Source organism: Mchenga conophoros, linkage group LG16, assembly GCF_057382185.1.
Source record: "Mchenga conophoros isolate Kocher_MC1m ecotype Shallow Benthic linkage group LG16, M_conophoros_male_GT1.1, whole genome shotgun sequence".
Taxonomy (NCBI): domain Eukaryota; kingdom Metazoa; phylum Chordata; class Actinopteri; order Cichliformes; family Cichlidae; genus Mchenga; species Mchenga conophoros.
In genome coordinates, this window is record NC_140541.1 from 24,353,559 (window position 1) to 24,369,265 (window position 15,707).

A 15,707-nucleotide genomic window follows, 5' to 3' on the forward strand; every position below is an offset into this window, starting at 1 on the left:
GAACAAACACATTATCCAACTGAACGGTGCAGCTGCCATGGAAACTAATTGCACTTTTTTATCTTGGAAAGGAAAGAGTATGATCTTAGTCCAAACAGAAAGCTTCTCACAATGCGAACAATAATTTACCCACCCACAAAGAAAGTTTTACTTTTGTTCAAGATGTCTCCTTTGTGGTGACTTGGAACTGAGTTCAAAGGGAGAATCACTGTTTGATTTAATTTGATCAAGTAAGCATTCCTCCTAACTGGTTGTTTATGTTAACGAAGCACATTACAGTTCATAGTTTATCCGTTGTTCAATGTCTTATAACAATACTTCGCACATTCCAAATAAATTACCCTCTCTTTGTTAAGATATTATATTTGTTTGTTTGTTTTTTTATTGCAGCAAGAACAGTTTTATGAGTAGATACAAGTTTAAAAACCCCGAGTCCTGCAATAACAATTACAAATGAAGAGGTTAGGTAACTTAAGGACTGCTCAAAAATTAAATTATGCTCAATTACACTTTTAGTCTTATACCTTACTAAAGTAGCTTTACATAGTTCCCTGTTGACCCTCGGTTCCTCCTCCTCTGAATCAAGCTACACTCTCCCTCACCTTTCCCTTCAATCCGGCTTTTCTTTTAATTGGCTGCCACTTGAAAATTTAAGTCTTGAACAGCAGATGGGTGGGGATGTTTCTGCCATAGCTGAGTGCTTCAGATGACTGTTTAAGGAATATCGCCTCTTCCTGACATCATACAGAGTTAAATGTAAACAGAAAATGGTGCAACTGAGCATTTAGAGGAGTCTGAAACCCAAGAATTTACCTCACTGTGATTACTTGAATATCCATTATTATTTCAAACTTTTAATATGAGCAAAAACCTTAGCAACAATTTAAATATTAAAATTATGAAAGAAAACACAAGACCCTTTCAAGACTGAGCATTTCCTACATCCTCCTGTCTTATTAACCTGCAGGTTTAAAACCATTCATACTGGACATGGATTTAGATGATTAGATTCAGATCTCAGAGAAAACCGGCAGTCTGTGGTGTGAAAGCTTATGTAATACTTGTGAAAGATAATGGAAGTGAGGAGGTGGTAAAAGGGATTCAGAAAACCTTCAAAAATCATTATTTGTCATATGAGAATAGATAGAAACCCAGTGCTTTTACCTTTTCTTTAAAAAATATTATTTGAATTTGGATTTATAAAAAAATTCAAAGCGTTGAAGGATTACACAGATGAACACCAACAGCATGAGCACTTACAGCTGAACTCTGTGTGCTCATCTGATGGATGCATAACCACGGTACAACATAAACAAGGCGCAGGACAGAAAGGGCAAGTTTGATGTAGAGTAGGCTGAGGTCACTGACTACAACAAAACACAAAGCCCGCTCACTCCAGCTTCATGGTGGGTGGAGAGATAAAACGGTATTTCTGTCCCTGTGCTTCATGCAGATTTGTACAGGAAGTTGGCAGTACACATATTTCCTGACATGTGTCAATGTGCCAAATAAACTAAATACATGCACAAATCTGTGAAGTATTATAATGAATCTTAAAAAAATGAATTTGCACTTAAAAGATTGTTACATTTCTCAAACTCGTTCATCCAGAAACTACAACAAGAATGGGTATCTTAACAAAAAATACCAGAATCAATAGAGCCATGTAACAGGTAACAGAAGTCTACAACACCCTAAAAACTCAATAATTATTGTGTTTATAAGCATAAAGGCCAAAGTTTAGCACAAAGGTTTTTTGCAGGTTATTCATTCAGTGGGCTTAGACACATTAAACTAAAATCTAAATAGACAGATTTCTTTAAAGCAATTTTTTTGATTGAAGCACTAAAAAAAATAAATTTATACATAAAATAATGAGGAATGCAACAATTTCACTGCCATTCATGGGTCTGATATTTAAATATGCTGACTTATCAGAAGTAGGCACTTTGCTACGTTGGTGTTTCTTAGTCCTGTCACAGTATTGACCAAAAGATTGAAACTCCTTTACATGCTTTGAATCTCTTGATTTAAAAAAAACCCCACCAATATTAACACAGTCAATATTTTTGTCTTGATAGCTTAATACCAGCTTTTTCCGTGAGCCATCTTAACCTCCAGTAGACCGTCAGAGCATTACGATAATGAAGGGCACTGCTGTTTACAGCTGCAGAGCCACATGGGCATGCCAAGCCACGAGGCTGATGCTGTTAATCTGTCTACAAATGCACAGCTACGGATCAACATCCTGCTCAGATTAAAAGCCGGCATTTATTACTAAAACACCAGCCACATTAGTCTGTGAGATGGTATTAATGTGCATCATGTTAATGATAAATGGCAATATATGTTATTCATTGTAGGAATGTTGTATACACTGAAGCAGTGCACTATGATGTGTCTATAACCTCTATTTTGTGTGGTTTGTATGGGTTTACTGACTAAAAAGGGTGCTAAACTATAAACACAAAAACCACTGATATACTGTTGTCACCTTTTAAGGAAGCTGGGCTCACATGAGAAAAAGATCTGATCAATAAATACTATGTCAATGTGACAATCTGAAGTTTTAAAGGTGGCTATTTGAGCTTGCTTTGTTTCTTATGTGAAGCACCTTGTAAAATAAGGTTAAAAAGTCCTATATAACTAAAGGTTATTATTCATATTATTACTATTGTTATCACTTCAATTTCAGTTATAAACTGACTGGTTCCTATAAGCACATTTTACACCTGAAGCATTTAGCTCTTAAGAACAGATGCAAATATTAAAAAAACAAAAATAGTTACAATGTTGTATAGTAGTCTGATTACTTTCCAGAAACCACACCCAATGCACGCACAAAGACAGCTACTTTCAAGACTAATGATCAGCATCCACCCAGTAAAATCATGTTAAAGGCTGCTGGCACACCACACAGCTGAAGTGATATCACAGGATGTGGCACATACTTGGATCTGATCCCTACAGATGGCTGTGGCAATTTTGAATCCATCAGTGGCAGCGATATCATTAACCGCACAGGCTTTCATGTGGCACAAAATGTACTGTAATCCTTAAATGTTTCTGCTTCGAACTTCAACATCCTGTAAGAGGACACATTAGCGCCAAATCACTTTTTAACCAGAGCTGCTACGTAAGGTGTTTTGCAGCTCTGACCCCTTATTTTTGGCAGACTTTAGGTCTGCATCCATCCCCCAGCTGCAAAAAATGTTGCACTTGCCAGTTTTTAATCGGGCTTTTCCACTGATTCTGGACACACTGAAAAATCTCTTCGCTAACCAAACACTTTTTCCCTTGTTAAACATGCAGCAAACTTGGGTTTTCAGCAGAGAGAAACTTCACATCAATAAAACAGTTCACATCATCAACATAAATGCCTGGCGTCATGAGCTGTAGCCTACCTGATTGTTGAAAAACCAAGGTGCCTGTTCGTTTTCAGACTGCATGAGCTCTCCCTTAGTGTCCTCTGCTATTTAATCAGTAGTGACTGAATGAAAGACAGTGTAGAAGCTGAGCTCCTGCTGCCCAGCTTCACACCATGTCTGATAAATGCTGATGCCCTTCTGCTGTGTCAAACAACTGTAATTTGTGATCGAGCATCTATCGACAGTGCCGCCACTCTGTCATCATGAGATTATCGCTGTGACATCATCAATGCTGCACAGCAGATAAACCTTGGTTTATATAGTGTCTCCTCTCTGCTTTGTATGTATATAAAGTAAAACCACAAGGTCATTGTGTTACACTCAATCCTCTTGGAGTGTTCTGCTGATCCAAGAATGAACCTGTTATCTTCTTTCACTTATGATATAGTGATAATCAAATGCAAATGATAATCAATGTAACTTTTAATAATAATGGATTGGATTTATATAGCGCTTTTCAAGGCACCCAAAGCGCTTTACAATGCCACTATTCATTCACTCTCGCATTGACACACTGGTGGAGCTTGGAGGCAAGCTACGGTTGTAGCCACAGCTGCCCTGGGGCAGACTGACATATCGTGCCATCGGCCCCTCTGGCCAACACCAGTACGCAGTAGGGTAAAGTATCTTGCCCAAGAACACAACGACCAGGACAGAGAGCCCGGGGATCAAACCGGCGACCTTCCAGTTACAGATACGCTTCCTAACCCCCTGAGCCACGGTCATTTTTATTGGCAAGTTCACCCTAACGGCATCCATCTAAGGTGTAAAACCCAAGGAACAACTCACCAGACTTCTTCGCCCAACTGAGGATCCAATGGGAGAACTGGCCTGAAAAGACATAAAGTTGCAAATAAAGTTTATTTAATAAAACACCAAATCAAATTTTTAAAGTTGAACATTTCCAAAAGCTCAACTCAGTCCTTAAATTCTTAAAACTCACTGAGTTCTGTTCAATTCTTAACTGCTGAGTGACTTTTAAGGTGAGGTTGTGACCTTACGTTTCAAAGCCAAATCTATATTTGGCTCTAAAAGTCGTATTAGAGGGTCGCAACTCCCAGCATTCAGAGAAATGGAAAAATCTTTTCATAATAACAGCCAGCAGATAATGACAACAAATCTCCACTAAAACGATCGGAAGAGACCAATGAACACGGGTCCTCCTCCCTCTGTGAACATCCTCTATGAGATGACTTCTCCAAATGACATGCTCAAGCAGAATTTGAATGTGTGAAGACTACCTGCTTTTATTAGTGCAACTTGTAGCTATGCCTGATTTTACATTAACAAGATGAAAGTTATAATATATTTACATAATATGATGATAAAAAGTCACTTCTGTCAGAATTATGATGTATTAATAGCAACACAGCTGTCACAGCAAGGATTTACCTTACATTTGCAAAATGTTATAGCATGTTACAGCATCACTGAATTAACACAGCATCATACTGAAATTTAAAGGAGTAGCAATGAAAGCCTCCCAATGTCTGTTTCAATTCAGAAATTTTACCATCATGCCTCTGGAGATGAAGTTACATTTTGGCTCACTAAAAGGATGGATTCAATAAAATATTACGAGCTGACATACTGCCATTCCTCTTGATTGGAGTGGCAGCGTGCTTTCAGTAGATCCCTGCAGGTGAACCACAGCTCCTCAAAACTCCACAGTTAACTTAATTATTTAACCATCTGAGAGCCAAACGTTTTGAATCTGCTTCCCGATTTCTTTTTTTTTCCTGCCTCTTTTAGCAACATCTTTTTTACCAGTACTCCACGCAGTACACGCACTAAACTTGACACTAGTCCTGAAATATTAATGTACATTAGTAAATATTTGTCCCAAGACATCAGTTTCTGTTTACCGATGGCAGCAGCGGCTCTATCTGAGCACCCTGATCCGCAGTATCCATGTTCCTCTCTCAGCAGAGCAGCGTATCAGAGAGACGGAGCAGAGACCTCCGGTGCGTGTAATCCTGTCAGGTGTAGCGGTAACTGAGCTACTATCACATGTTTATATCATCGCCGCTCTGCAGCTCGCTGATGATTAGCGCTTCTCTGACGCGCTGCCTGTTCATAAAAACCACGCGCATCTCTGCCAGCTGACGCGGACGCGTCACTCTTAATATGTTTTGTCTTTTTTTTTTCAGGCACAGAGGAAAGACACCAATTGTCAGGAGATATCAAACGGTTTCCCTCCAGTTTGTTTCCAGTTTATGTCCAATTATTAGGCTACATATTCCTGTTTCAGTGTGGCTTCCAGTACTTTATGGATAAATACGAATAGCTTCATTTTTAGGCTGCAGCAGAACTCTGAGCTCTGTCTGGCCCCCTCCCCCATGCGCTACACAATATCTTACTTAAGACCAAAAAACGGGCATGAAACTGATTTAGGCCTACACACTGAAACTAGTCGCAAGTTGATTTAAATATTTAAAATAACGTTGATGATCATTTATATTTAACATTTTGAGAGTTACTTTTTCTTCTCGCCGGAGAGATCGTCGTACAAGCAGACGTGTCTTCTGGGGGATCCTGAAATGTGCGTAAGAAAAAGGAAAAGCTGTGAGTCTGTTTAGGTCTGTTAAAATTGGTGGCACTCGGGTCAAAGTCCTACCTTGATAAATACAAGATATTATGTTATTTTGTAATTTAATATGTTTGTCCATATGCTGCTAGGACAAGTGGAAGAGCAACAAAAACATACACGACAGTTTCCATTGGGGCTTGTGGTTTTGTGCCCGGTGTTGTGCCAAAAAGGGATTTCCGATGTTTCTCCGCTTTTTCATATTCGTTTTACTTATATAGGCGAATAGACTTTAGTGAACACGATATACAGAGGAGTTAGATGTAAAATAAAGAAATTACTTGTGCTGTTGTGTTACTGTTAGAACCAATCCAGTCCTTTTTGGTCACTTGAAAAATCATCTTTTTTAATATGTCATATTTGTTTCAATTTCTGCTACCTTCTGGCCAAATCACTGTAAAAAAATATATATATAATAATTTAAAAAAGACATTTGTAATGTCCATGACACATTTTAATTGGATAAATAAAGGATATGTAAAAGTCACTTTGCCAAAAAAAAAATATATATATATATATATATATTTGCACTTTCTGCTGCAAGAAGAATATTGTTTGTGGCTCAAGCTGACTTGATATCATTCATGAGGGATACATTTCACATATATTTTACATATTTAAGCCAATAAGTAATTTACAGCAGTTTAAACCCAAGCAATCACGTTTTGGCAAATACTGAAAATCGCTTTTTGGCATAAAAGTACCCATCATGCCCCACCCCTTCTTAGAGGACGGGGTCATCTCAGCCGTGGGTCATCCTCCAACAAAGTAAATGATTTAAAAGAAACAAAACTGCTGCTTTGTATTAAAGTAGACGACATGTGGAGATGAACAGGCTTTCGCAGAGAGCGCGTTTTCTCCAGTGCCAACAGATACAGTTTGCATGTGATTTTTGTTGTACTTTCTTCAGCTTGTGTTCGGGGCCAGTGTTTACAAGACTGTTTGTCAAGTTTGTCAGAGCTTGCAGAAAACATTTGAGTCTTTTGAACAGCATGGGTTCTTTTAACTGCTACAAAAAATAGTAAAGCACCACCATCTGGTGTAGATCACCATCCACGTGTAGTTGAATCCAGGGGAAACTCACAGGATGCCCTTACTTAACTCATAAATAACGAATCAATCTTTTTTTTTTTTAATGAAAAAAAATGAAGAGGAAAAAAAGAGAGAGTTTTCTTACAGGTTTTGTTGCCTCTGTGGTGACCTAAAAGCTCTGGACCACATATTGGAGGAGTTGTTTGATTATAAAACCTGTATTCAGTTATCGCCATCTGCTGTTTATCCCAGGGAAGGCCTATAGCTGACAGTATGAGGAGCTAAATGCCACATCTCATATTGACAGCTGTGAGCGTCTCCGTCACACGACAAATTCCAATTAAGTGCACACTGAGTTTGTTCAGCATCCGTTTTAATTAGTATCTGTTCTTATATAAATTTGAAAAAATGGATATTAATGTTTAATAATTCCAATAAAATCCCATGATTAAGCATGGTGGGTCATTTACACGGGAATTTAACGAAAAATGTGCTATTTATTGTTTATTGAAAAAACAATAAATAGAAAAATGTTACCTCATTATTAAGCCTGTTTGCCTGTCTTCTGTTTTCTCTTGGTGTCTTCTGCTCCTCTGCACACTTTCACATATAGTCAAGACTCTTTTAACGTGTCATTTCCTTTGGGTGCCAAACAGAGAATTTGTCAACCTCACAGTTTTTCAGTGTTTGAAACTATGACCAAAAAACAACAAAAGTTTTCACTCTACAATCTTTGGCAAACATGCTGCAAAACGAATCCAACCAAATGTTGTAGGAACAACTCTTACTGTTGAGTCAGACAATGAATAGGCCAACGAAACAAATGAATACCGATGAAGTCTATAGCGCCAATCAAAGACTCACATTTTGTTCCGTTGTATTTAATTTTAATTTATTATTCTTTTTTTTTATAATTTTACTTGGCTGTAAAGTTTGTGCCGTGAAAGTCTCATCATATCCCGAGCCGATCAATGGATCCAGAAGAGGACACGATGTCCATCTGAAAATAAATATCTTTGGAAGCTTCCTGTGGCTTCCATCGTGGGGAGGGAATGCCGATGAGGGAAAGGACTGCCTACCTAAAGCCTGATGTAATTGGAGGTGTTCTGGTCTGGTTCTGGCTGATCACAGTGGGATTTAAATATTCGAGAACTGCCTTGACTGTTTGAAGCCCTCTCAGCGACGAGATACTTCACGGTGCACTGCGCTTTGAAATTCTGGAAAGATGATCCACATGACGCCTTTGTGGAAAATAGCAGATTATAATAAACCCTTTCGTATGTTTCAAACGCATTCTGTTTGAACTGGATGTGATCAAATAAAACATGACTTGATGATATCATCATTTATTACGTTTCAGTCACATTACAGCAGATACGAAGAATTTCACAACAGCATAGCATGGAGGCTACGAAAAAAAATGACCGGTTAAATTAAGTACAAATAAAACATACGTAAATAAAAGACCCTAAGTCTACATTATCAACATTTATAATTTCTTTCACCACATGTATTATGAATGTAGCAGTGATCGGTAACGTCATTTAAACCTCTGGTAGCCTACTGCTTTGATAAAGTACAAAATACACATTTTTTGTCACTGACAGGGATTATTGTGCCAGTATATGCTACACAAGAACATTATTTATGTACAGATGCTCAATATCTTTAATTCTAACAGTGTAGGCTACTTAACAGAAGAGGCTCTGCTTTCCTTTTTTTTAAACAACTACTTTTGAATCATTTATCTGTTCTGTGTACATTCAGTCACTATCACCAAAATGTTCAGTATTATGTACATTATATTCATAATTACAGTGTTTTCTGACGTAACAGTGTGGAAACAAGGCGCCAGAATTATGGCAAAACTGTAGTTGAAGAATTTACACTTTGGCCATTAACTGTGAATGTCAGTCCTTTTATACTTTTTATTGATTAACCTGTGGATTGATAGATAGATAGATAGATAGATAGATAGATAGATAGATAGATAGATAGATAGATAGATAGATAGATAGATAGATAGATAGATAGATAGATAGATAGATAGATAGATAGATAGATAGATAGATAGATAGATAGATAGATAGATAGATAGATAGATAGATAGATAGATAGATAGATAGATAGATTGGCTTTGCTTCGTTTTAACTGTGAGGATAGAAACTGTAATAACCAATGTCCTTTGTGCAGTTTTTCTCACACTCTCTCGGTGTCAGCAGCTCAGACTTTAACGGGGACACTGTCTCTGAAACCGGTGTTGCAGAAGGTGAGATCCTTCTCCGCTTGGCCTGTTCAAAGATACCAGAATCGCTCGAATCGATGGATTTGATGGAGGACGGCGTCTCAATCCAGCTCGACTCAGACGTCATGTCTTTAGGTTTGGTCTCCTCCGAGCCGCCGATGGGTGATCTCTCTGTGGTGATGGAGTCTCCCTCCTCGGACAGGTAGCTAGTGCCTGTTCTGCCACCGATGGTGTTAGTAGGCCAGCAGGAAAAGACCGAGCTGGATTTACTATTTACACCACAATACTGCGGCGGCGTGCGTCCTCCCCAGCCAGACGGGTCTGCGTAATAGCCAAGAGGCCGATTGGAGCAGCCTGCAGTCGGCAGGGGAAGAGCCTTCACTCCGGCCGCTGCGTAGGACAGTAAGGTGGCCGCGTTACCGGCAAAATCAGCGGCGTCGTATGCCGAGGCAGCAAAGTCCAGTCGGTTGTTGGCAGGGGTGACAAACCATCGCTGCGGGGGGGTGGCAACACTGGGCTCCTCGGTTTGCTGCGGGGATAGCAAGCTGTTGCCGAGTGGGACGCTGCGCTCCGTGCCAGGCCCAGTCCCCACGCCAGGGTGAAAGCGAGATTTGGCATAAGTGCTGACAAATTGGTCCTGCAGGAAAGAGCTAGGCATGGCATATCTCGCACCCGGCACGATCTGTGAACGCGGAGAGTCACCCGGTGATGGAGTTAGGCGGTCAATGTCGCAGCCTGTGTATACACTGAAAAGATGGAGAGAAAAACAGAGAAGCAATTCAGAAACTAAACAGTGTGTTGTAGTCTGTTCTCAGAACATTAAACAAATTAAGGTCAACGGGGCCTCTCTGTTTCAGTAATGTAGCAGTTTAGTAGACATGAGGAAAGTTTGTTTTCCATTACTATTCTTTCTGAAGGTGAGATAACTGCAGGGTTCGAAAACATCTGCAAAACCATCCCAGTCTAGATCCAAGCTCGAAATACGCCGGGTGCCTTACACAGTACGAAGAAAACGTCGTCAAATAGATCCGACTTGCTTTCTCAGTTATCGTGTAGTTATTTCCTTGTTTCGAGTATGATTTTCATTTTCTCGTCACTCATTAGTACGCCTTTCATTTACAATGAAAAACAAGCTCGAATCAAATAAAGGAGGAACCTTGTCATACATACAGTGAATCGGTACAGTTACGAGCTCTGGACGCAATTGCGCACATTTATTACACGCAAACAAGTGCATATGTGTGTGTTATGGTGTGTGTTATGATAAAAGAAAAGCGCATTGCTTCATTTGCAGTCAGAAATGTTATTATTAATCCAATGTTCAATTAATTTTCCCTGTAAAAGTACATATTTTATTTATCATGCGAACTCCTTCCAACTTCAAAAGCAATACAACGAATTTTCAACAGATTTATCAATACATAAATTAAATTTTTGCAAAGAAAAAAACCCAAGCTAAGTGGCTATTATAGTTTCTAATTAAAACTACAGAAGCATAAAAAGATACACACACACACACACACACACACACACACACACACACACACACACACACACACACACATAAATTACAACCAAATACAAAGAAAATATTTTGAAGGAAGGAAAAAGAGAGAAAGAGAGACGATCTTACGTGTCATAGTTGTCCCGAAATCCTTTAGCGAACGGATTGTGGTCAATTTTCAGTTGCGTAATCTGTGGGGGAAAATGCATAGAAGGATCCATAAGGTGTGTTCCAGACGTTTAGCGCAGTGCAGCATAAATGCAAATAATATTAACAATTCGTTTAATTTTGTTCTTTGTTTTTACGCGAAAATGTGTTTGTCAACAGGAAATGATTAATCCCAGTGTGCGTCTTGCTTTAAGATTTAGGTTAAAAAATTGTATTCGTATTAAAACTTTATTGTTCTGCTTTGTTTTTTAAGTATATATATATATATATATATATTGTAGAATTCCCGATATTTTGAATCGTCTTTCAACAGGCTAATGTTCAAAGTATAAATGCTGCTGTGCTATTGGTGTCTGGTGACATTTCCAGTGTTGTGTCAGATATTAAGTGGTCTTACATCGGTATTCTGGTAAGCTGTGACAGCGATGAATTGCGTTTCTGAGAAGGTGAAAGTCTGGACTCTTCCTGGCTGGTTGGTGTCTTCTGTCCCATCCTCGTTTACTTCCACCACATGGAGCCTGGGCTGGTACTTGTGGAGAGACTGAAGAACCACCATCTGGAGATCCAATTAAAGACGTTTGTCAGACTTTGAATTTCAAAGTTTGGAAAGATGATTTGAGAAGAAAAATAAACTAATTTAGCACAATTGTGTATTCATATTTCGTGTTTATTATAATGACACACGCGACTATTGTTTCGAATTAAATGACACAGAGAAAGCAATACGACACATCTAAAAATAATAATCAGGAGATGAATAAAAAGGAAAAAATAAACATTTCAGTTTCCAGCTCGTATTACATATAAATATATATTTATATCATTCAGACATTTCTTATCACATTGTTACCTGCCCCGTGTTGTTGGAGGCACCTTTGTTGTTTGTGAGCTTTAGCTTTCCAAATGATATTTCTTGACGCATCCAGTGCGCACCGGTATTTGGCGAATCCGGGTGCATGTAAACTCTATTGCCTATTGAAAAGAAGAAGAAAAAATAGGCAAAGAAAAGAAGTAAAAATATATATCACTATTTAGAAACAAATTCCTCACAAATTTTCATTCACAATTTTTACCACATATTTTAGTTATAGGTATAAAAACAAAACACTTTTTTTTTACCATGTTCTCAAAATCAAACTGTCGAGTAAATGTAATCGTTACAAAGCGCAGATGTGATACCTATGACATTCGTGTCTGCTTTTCCACAAGGCACCCACTTTCCTCCTTGAAATCGCCAGTGATTTGGATCGGCGAGTATTACATCCACAAATATATTGTAGTGGGCAGTTGGGTCAAGGCCAGAAATGTTGAAGCTTAAAAATGGAAACATTCGTCTGCGGGGAAAAAAGAAACACAGGCTTAGAAAATGTCTCTATGTTTTTCTAGTTTTTCATTTTGCGTCTTTATTTAGTTTTTGTTTTATTTCTTTGTTTGTTATTAATGAGCTTGCCTTGGTGTTATACAAAGTTCATTATCGCTTTTATTATTTTTTAGTTTTTTCAGGGAAATAATCTTAAATGATCTTAATACGCGCCCATTTAAACTTCGATCTAAAAATGTTCCAGTAACGCAAACAATTATCGAATATTGTTGCATGCCTCTAAAAAAAAAAAAAAAGCGAGTGCGCGTACTTACCGTCCTTGCTTTGTGATGATCATCTCTGTTTGGTGTCTGTGAAACTTCAGCCACAGGGCCCTGTTGCACAGATACACCTGCGCTTTCCCCGGAACCAGTCCTGCTTGCGCTGAGGAGAACTGGTAAAAAGCACCTCCTTGGTATGTGTGTCCATACTGTTGCGCGTAAGGGTAACCCGCTGTCGGGTAGCCTTGAGGAGAAGTGTTGGTTAAAAGGCTGTTGTAAGCTCCATTGGTTATGACCGGATGATGTGCCATGTATCGGCTGGGACTTCCAATAGAAAAAGCCGGGTGCGCTGGTCCATGCTGGCTCGGGTAAGGGAACATGGCACTGGGAGCTGCTGAGACTGACTGCGGCTGGGTAGATGGAGAAAAGATGCACCTTTCTCCTGCAGATCCATCGAAATTATGACGGATGTCAGAGACTCCGTGAAGATCAGGAGAGAGTTTGCCCCTCTGGACGTCCCCTGATGCGTCCTTGGAGTCGGGAAAATTGTCTGCCTCTGACTGATTCGTCATCTCCCTGGAGTTTTTTTTCAGAGGTGAACTTCTCTCCAGGTTGTCACTTGCAGATATAATAGGATGGTCCTGCAACGAAAGCTCTGATCCATTGGAGCTCGAAAAGCCACTGCCCACATTCATAAATTTCTTGGAGAGATCACTCGCCGGCGAGATGCAATTCTCGACCTGCATAGCTCAATAGGAAGCTACTATTAGCTCAACCTATATCACAAGCTTTTGCACACGCCTTTCCCAATCTAACACTACGAAACGCCTTAAGATGACTTGAGTTACGGAAGGCAGCAAATTAGCCAATTGACACCATCCTGCAATCAGGAAGGATTTTCTTTCCATCACTCTCGCTGCTTTGCTAATGAAACAAGTACTGCGATTGGTTAACTCAGGGCTGTAATTTAATTAGACAGCTCTTAATTAGGACGATAAGAAGAGCGCTATGAGCAAAGTGATTTGTTTGTAGTGTGACATGGGCCTATATTTGAATAAAACATATGGAGACAGACTCTTTTTTAGCAGTATATGAAATAAACAAAAAACAAACCAAAAAAAAAATAGAAAAAAGATATATCATAGTTATGAAGATTGTTTTTGCTGTCAGCTGTGACGACAGCGGCGTTATTTACCTTTATCCACGTTATTTACCTATTTATGTGCCATGAGTGCCAAAGTATGTCTGCCGAAGAAACCAAGATATATTATTAACACGCCAAAAATGACAGTCCATGACAGGCGGTGCATCTGATGCCTTAAAATGTTTGTGATATAGCGTGAAATCATGGCGTCCCACTGAAGATGTGTTTATGAGTCCCAGTCCTGGTAAATATTTTATGCACTAAAGTTATGAACCCGTGCACTGGTAACAGGGGCTGCTGTGCCAAACACAGCTCACTGCCAGAGAGACACAAAGTAGGACTCGGAGTTTTGAGTAGAAATTAGCATTATGCAGTTTAGTTAATTTAATTTTTGTCCGTTTGAGAAAGCAAGCGTAAGAAGGAGATGGGAAAAACATTAAGTCCGAGTTGTAAAATCTAATTACTCGGGAAATATATTTAAAGACAGAATAAATTTGATCTCAGGAGGGTGCAGGTCTCTGAGATAACTGACAGTAAGTTTGAGAATATCGACAGCAGATGGAGAATAAATAAACTCTAAAATAGAAATGATTGTTAATCAGACCACTTCGAAAATGCACCAAGCCCCCCGGCGCAGTAAAATAAATCAGTCCTGATTGAGAAGATGGAACTAAGTGTTAGGATAGCCGCAAGTTACAGTGGCTCAGTCCCCGGTGCAAAGAGAGCAGCTGCAGCATGGCTCCCAGCTTAACTTACTAACAAGGTTATTACCAAGTTAACACTAGCACTGTTCAAAGGGAGTGGTTTGATATACATTTCCTCGCATATACATTTCCTATGATTGCGAGGCCTTTGTAAATTGTCCTGAATTTCAAACTTTCCACTTCACTGTTCACCAGAGCCACGGTGTGTCATTGTGAAGGTTATCCTCTGTCCGAAAGGCATCGATTCAACACTGGCAACTTTTACACTTCCGTTTAATCGCATTATTATTACCAGGTGATTCTCATAGATGATAAGAAACACCACTAACTATCAAGAAACCCATTACAATATCACTAACTGCCTCAGTTGATCATTTCTACTTCACTGAGTAACTTCTGGTTTAGTTACACTGCAGTGTTGTGTGGAAGCTAAAGGGAAGACCAATAAAGGTCCATTGCATTGGTGAACACAGCCACCAGTTTGTATCTCTAATGAAGAGCTATGAATTTCTGAAGCTAACAAGAGGGGTCATTACAGAAAGGCTACTGGTTCCAACAATCTATTCCTGTGAAACATGCAAGCACGGGCTTGCCTGTGCCCAAGGAAAAGAGGCCACTCTCTGCTCTACTCATTACAGGATTATGGTTCACTTCCATCGCTGATCTTTAATAAGCAAAGTGGGCTTCCTTCCCCCCCTCAACAAGCCAATTGTTGAATCACCCATGCAGCAACTCTGTGTTTCCCTAGGTAATGCACTGCCTGTTTATCAGATTAAGTCATCTATTTATTGGCTCAGCTAGCTAGTGGACATAACCAAAGAGGAGGGGGCTGATTTGTCATGCCCATAGCCAGCATTGTCCCTCAGGGAGATGTAGAGCAGGTTAGGATCTCGGCTCCCTGCCTTGTACACACCCTCCATTGACCAGCTGAGCATAATCTAGTGTGAACAGCAGTTATGCCCTTTCAATTTTCAAATAATATTATAACGGCTGTATCTGTATTATATCACCCATATAAAATAAATCAAAGACAAAAAAAACCCCTCAAACACAAACTGCCTTCAATACAATGAAAAAAAAATTTTAAAAAAAGAAGAAGAAGAAGAAGAAGAAGTATATATCCATTTAATTCTAAAGAGCATATGTTTTCCACATAACAATATTAATTTCAGCAAAATAAAAAAACAATATCTGTGTGTTTTTCAGCCACTACATCACAATTTTTTTGATGTTGTGCCAAAAGAATCTGCTTGCCACCTGGGTCTAATCCAATCAATGTGAATGACAAGGAGAGAAAAAGCCTGAAAGTGAGCA

The 15,707-nt window shown here is 39.1% G+C and overlaps 2 protein-coding genes across 3 annotated transcripts in view; both read right to left on the reverse strand.

Moving 5' to 3' along the window:
• Positions 1-5,506, reverse strand: part of slc4a10b (solute carrier family 4 member 10b) — a 33,790-nt gene extending 28,284 nt beyond the window's left edge. Inside the window, exons 1-2 of one of the 2 annotated variants that reach the window (XM_085250183.1) lie at positions 5,294-5,506; positions 4,218-4,259 (exon numbers count right to left, since the gene is read on the reverse strand). In XM_085250183.1, the coding sequence (XP_085106309.1) occupies positions 4,218-4,259; positions 5,294-5,341 (90 nt within the window). In that variant the 5' untranslated portion in view covers positions 5,342-5,506. Of the gene's footprint in view, positions 1-3,404; positions 3,564-4,217; positions 4,260-5,293 lie in introns of those variants that run through there. The other variant, XM_085250184.1, reaches the window with a different exon arrangement.
• A 2,871-nt stretch (positions 5,507-8,377) lies between these two features.
• Positions 8,378-14,022, reverse strand: tbr1b (T-box brain transcription factor 1b). The gene is made up of 6 exons (XM_085250185.1): positions 12,600-14,022; positions 12,144-12,298; positions 11,815-11,936; positions 11,362-11,520; positions 10,926-10,987; positions 8,378-10,038 (listed from the first exon to the last, which is right to left on the reverse strand). The coding sequence occupies exons 1-6, from the start codon at positions 13,289-13,291 to the stop codon at positions 9,195-9,197; spliced, it is 2,034 nt and encodes a 677-aa protein (XP_085106311.1). The 5' UTR covers positions 13,292-14,022; the 3' UTR covers positions 8,378-9,194.
• Positions 14,023-15,707: the final 1,685 nt, after the last annotated feature.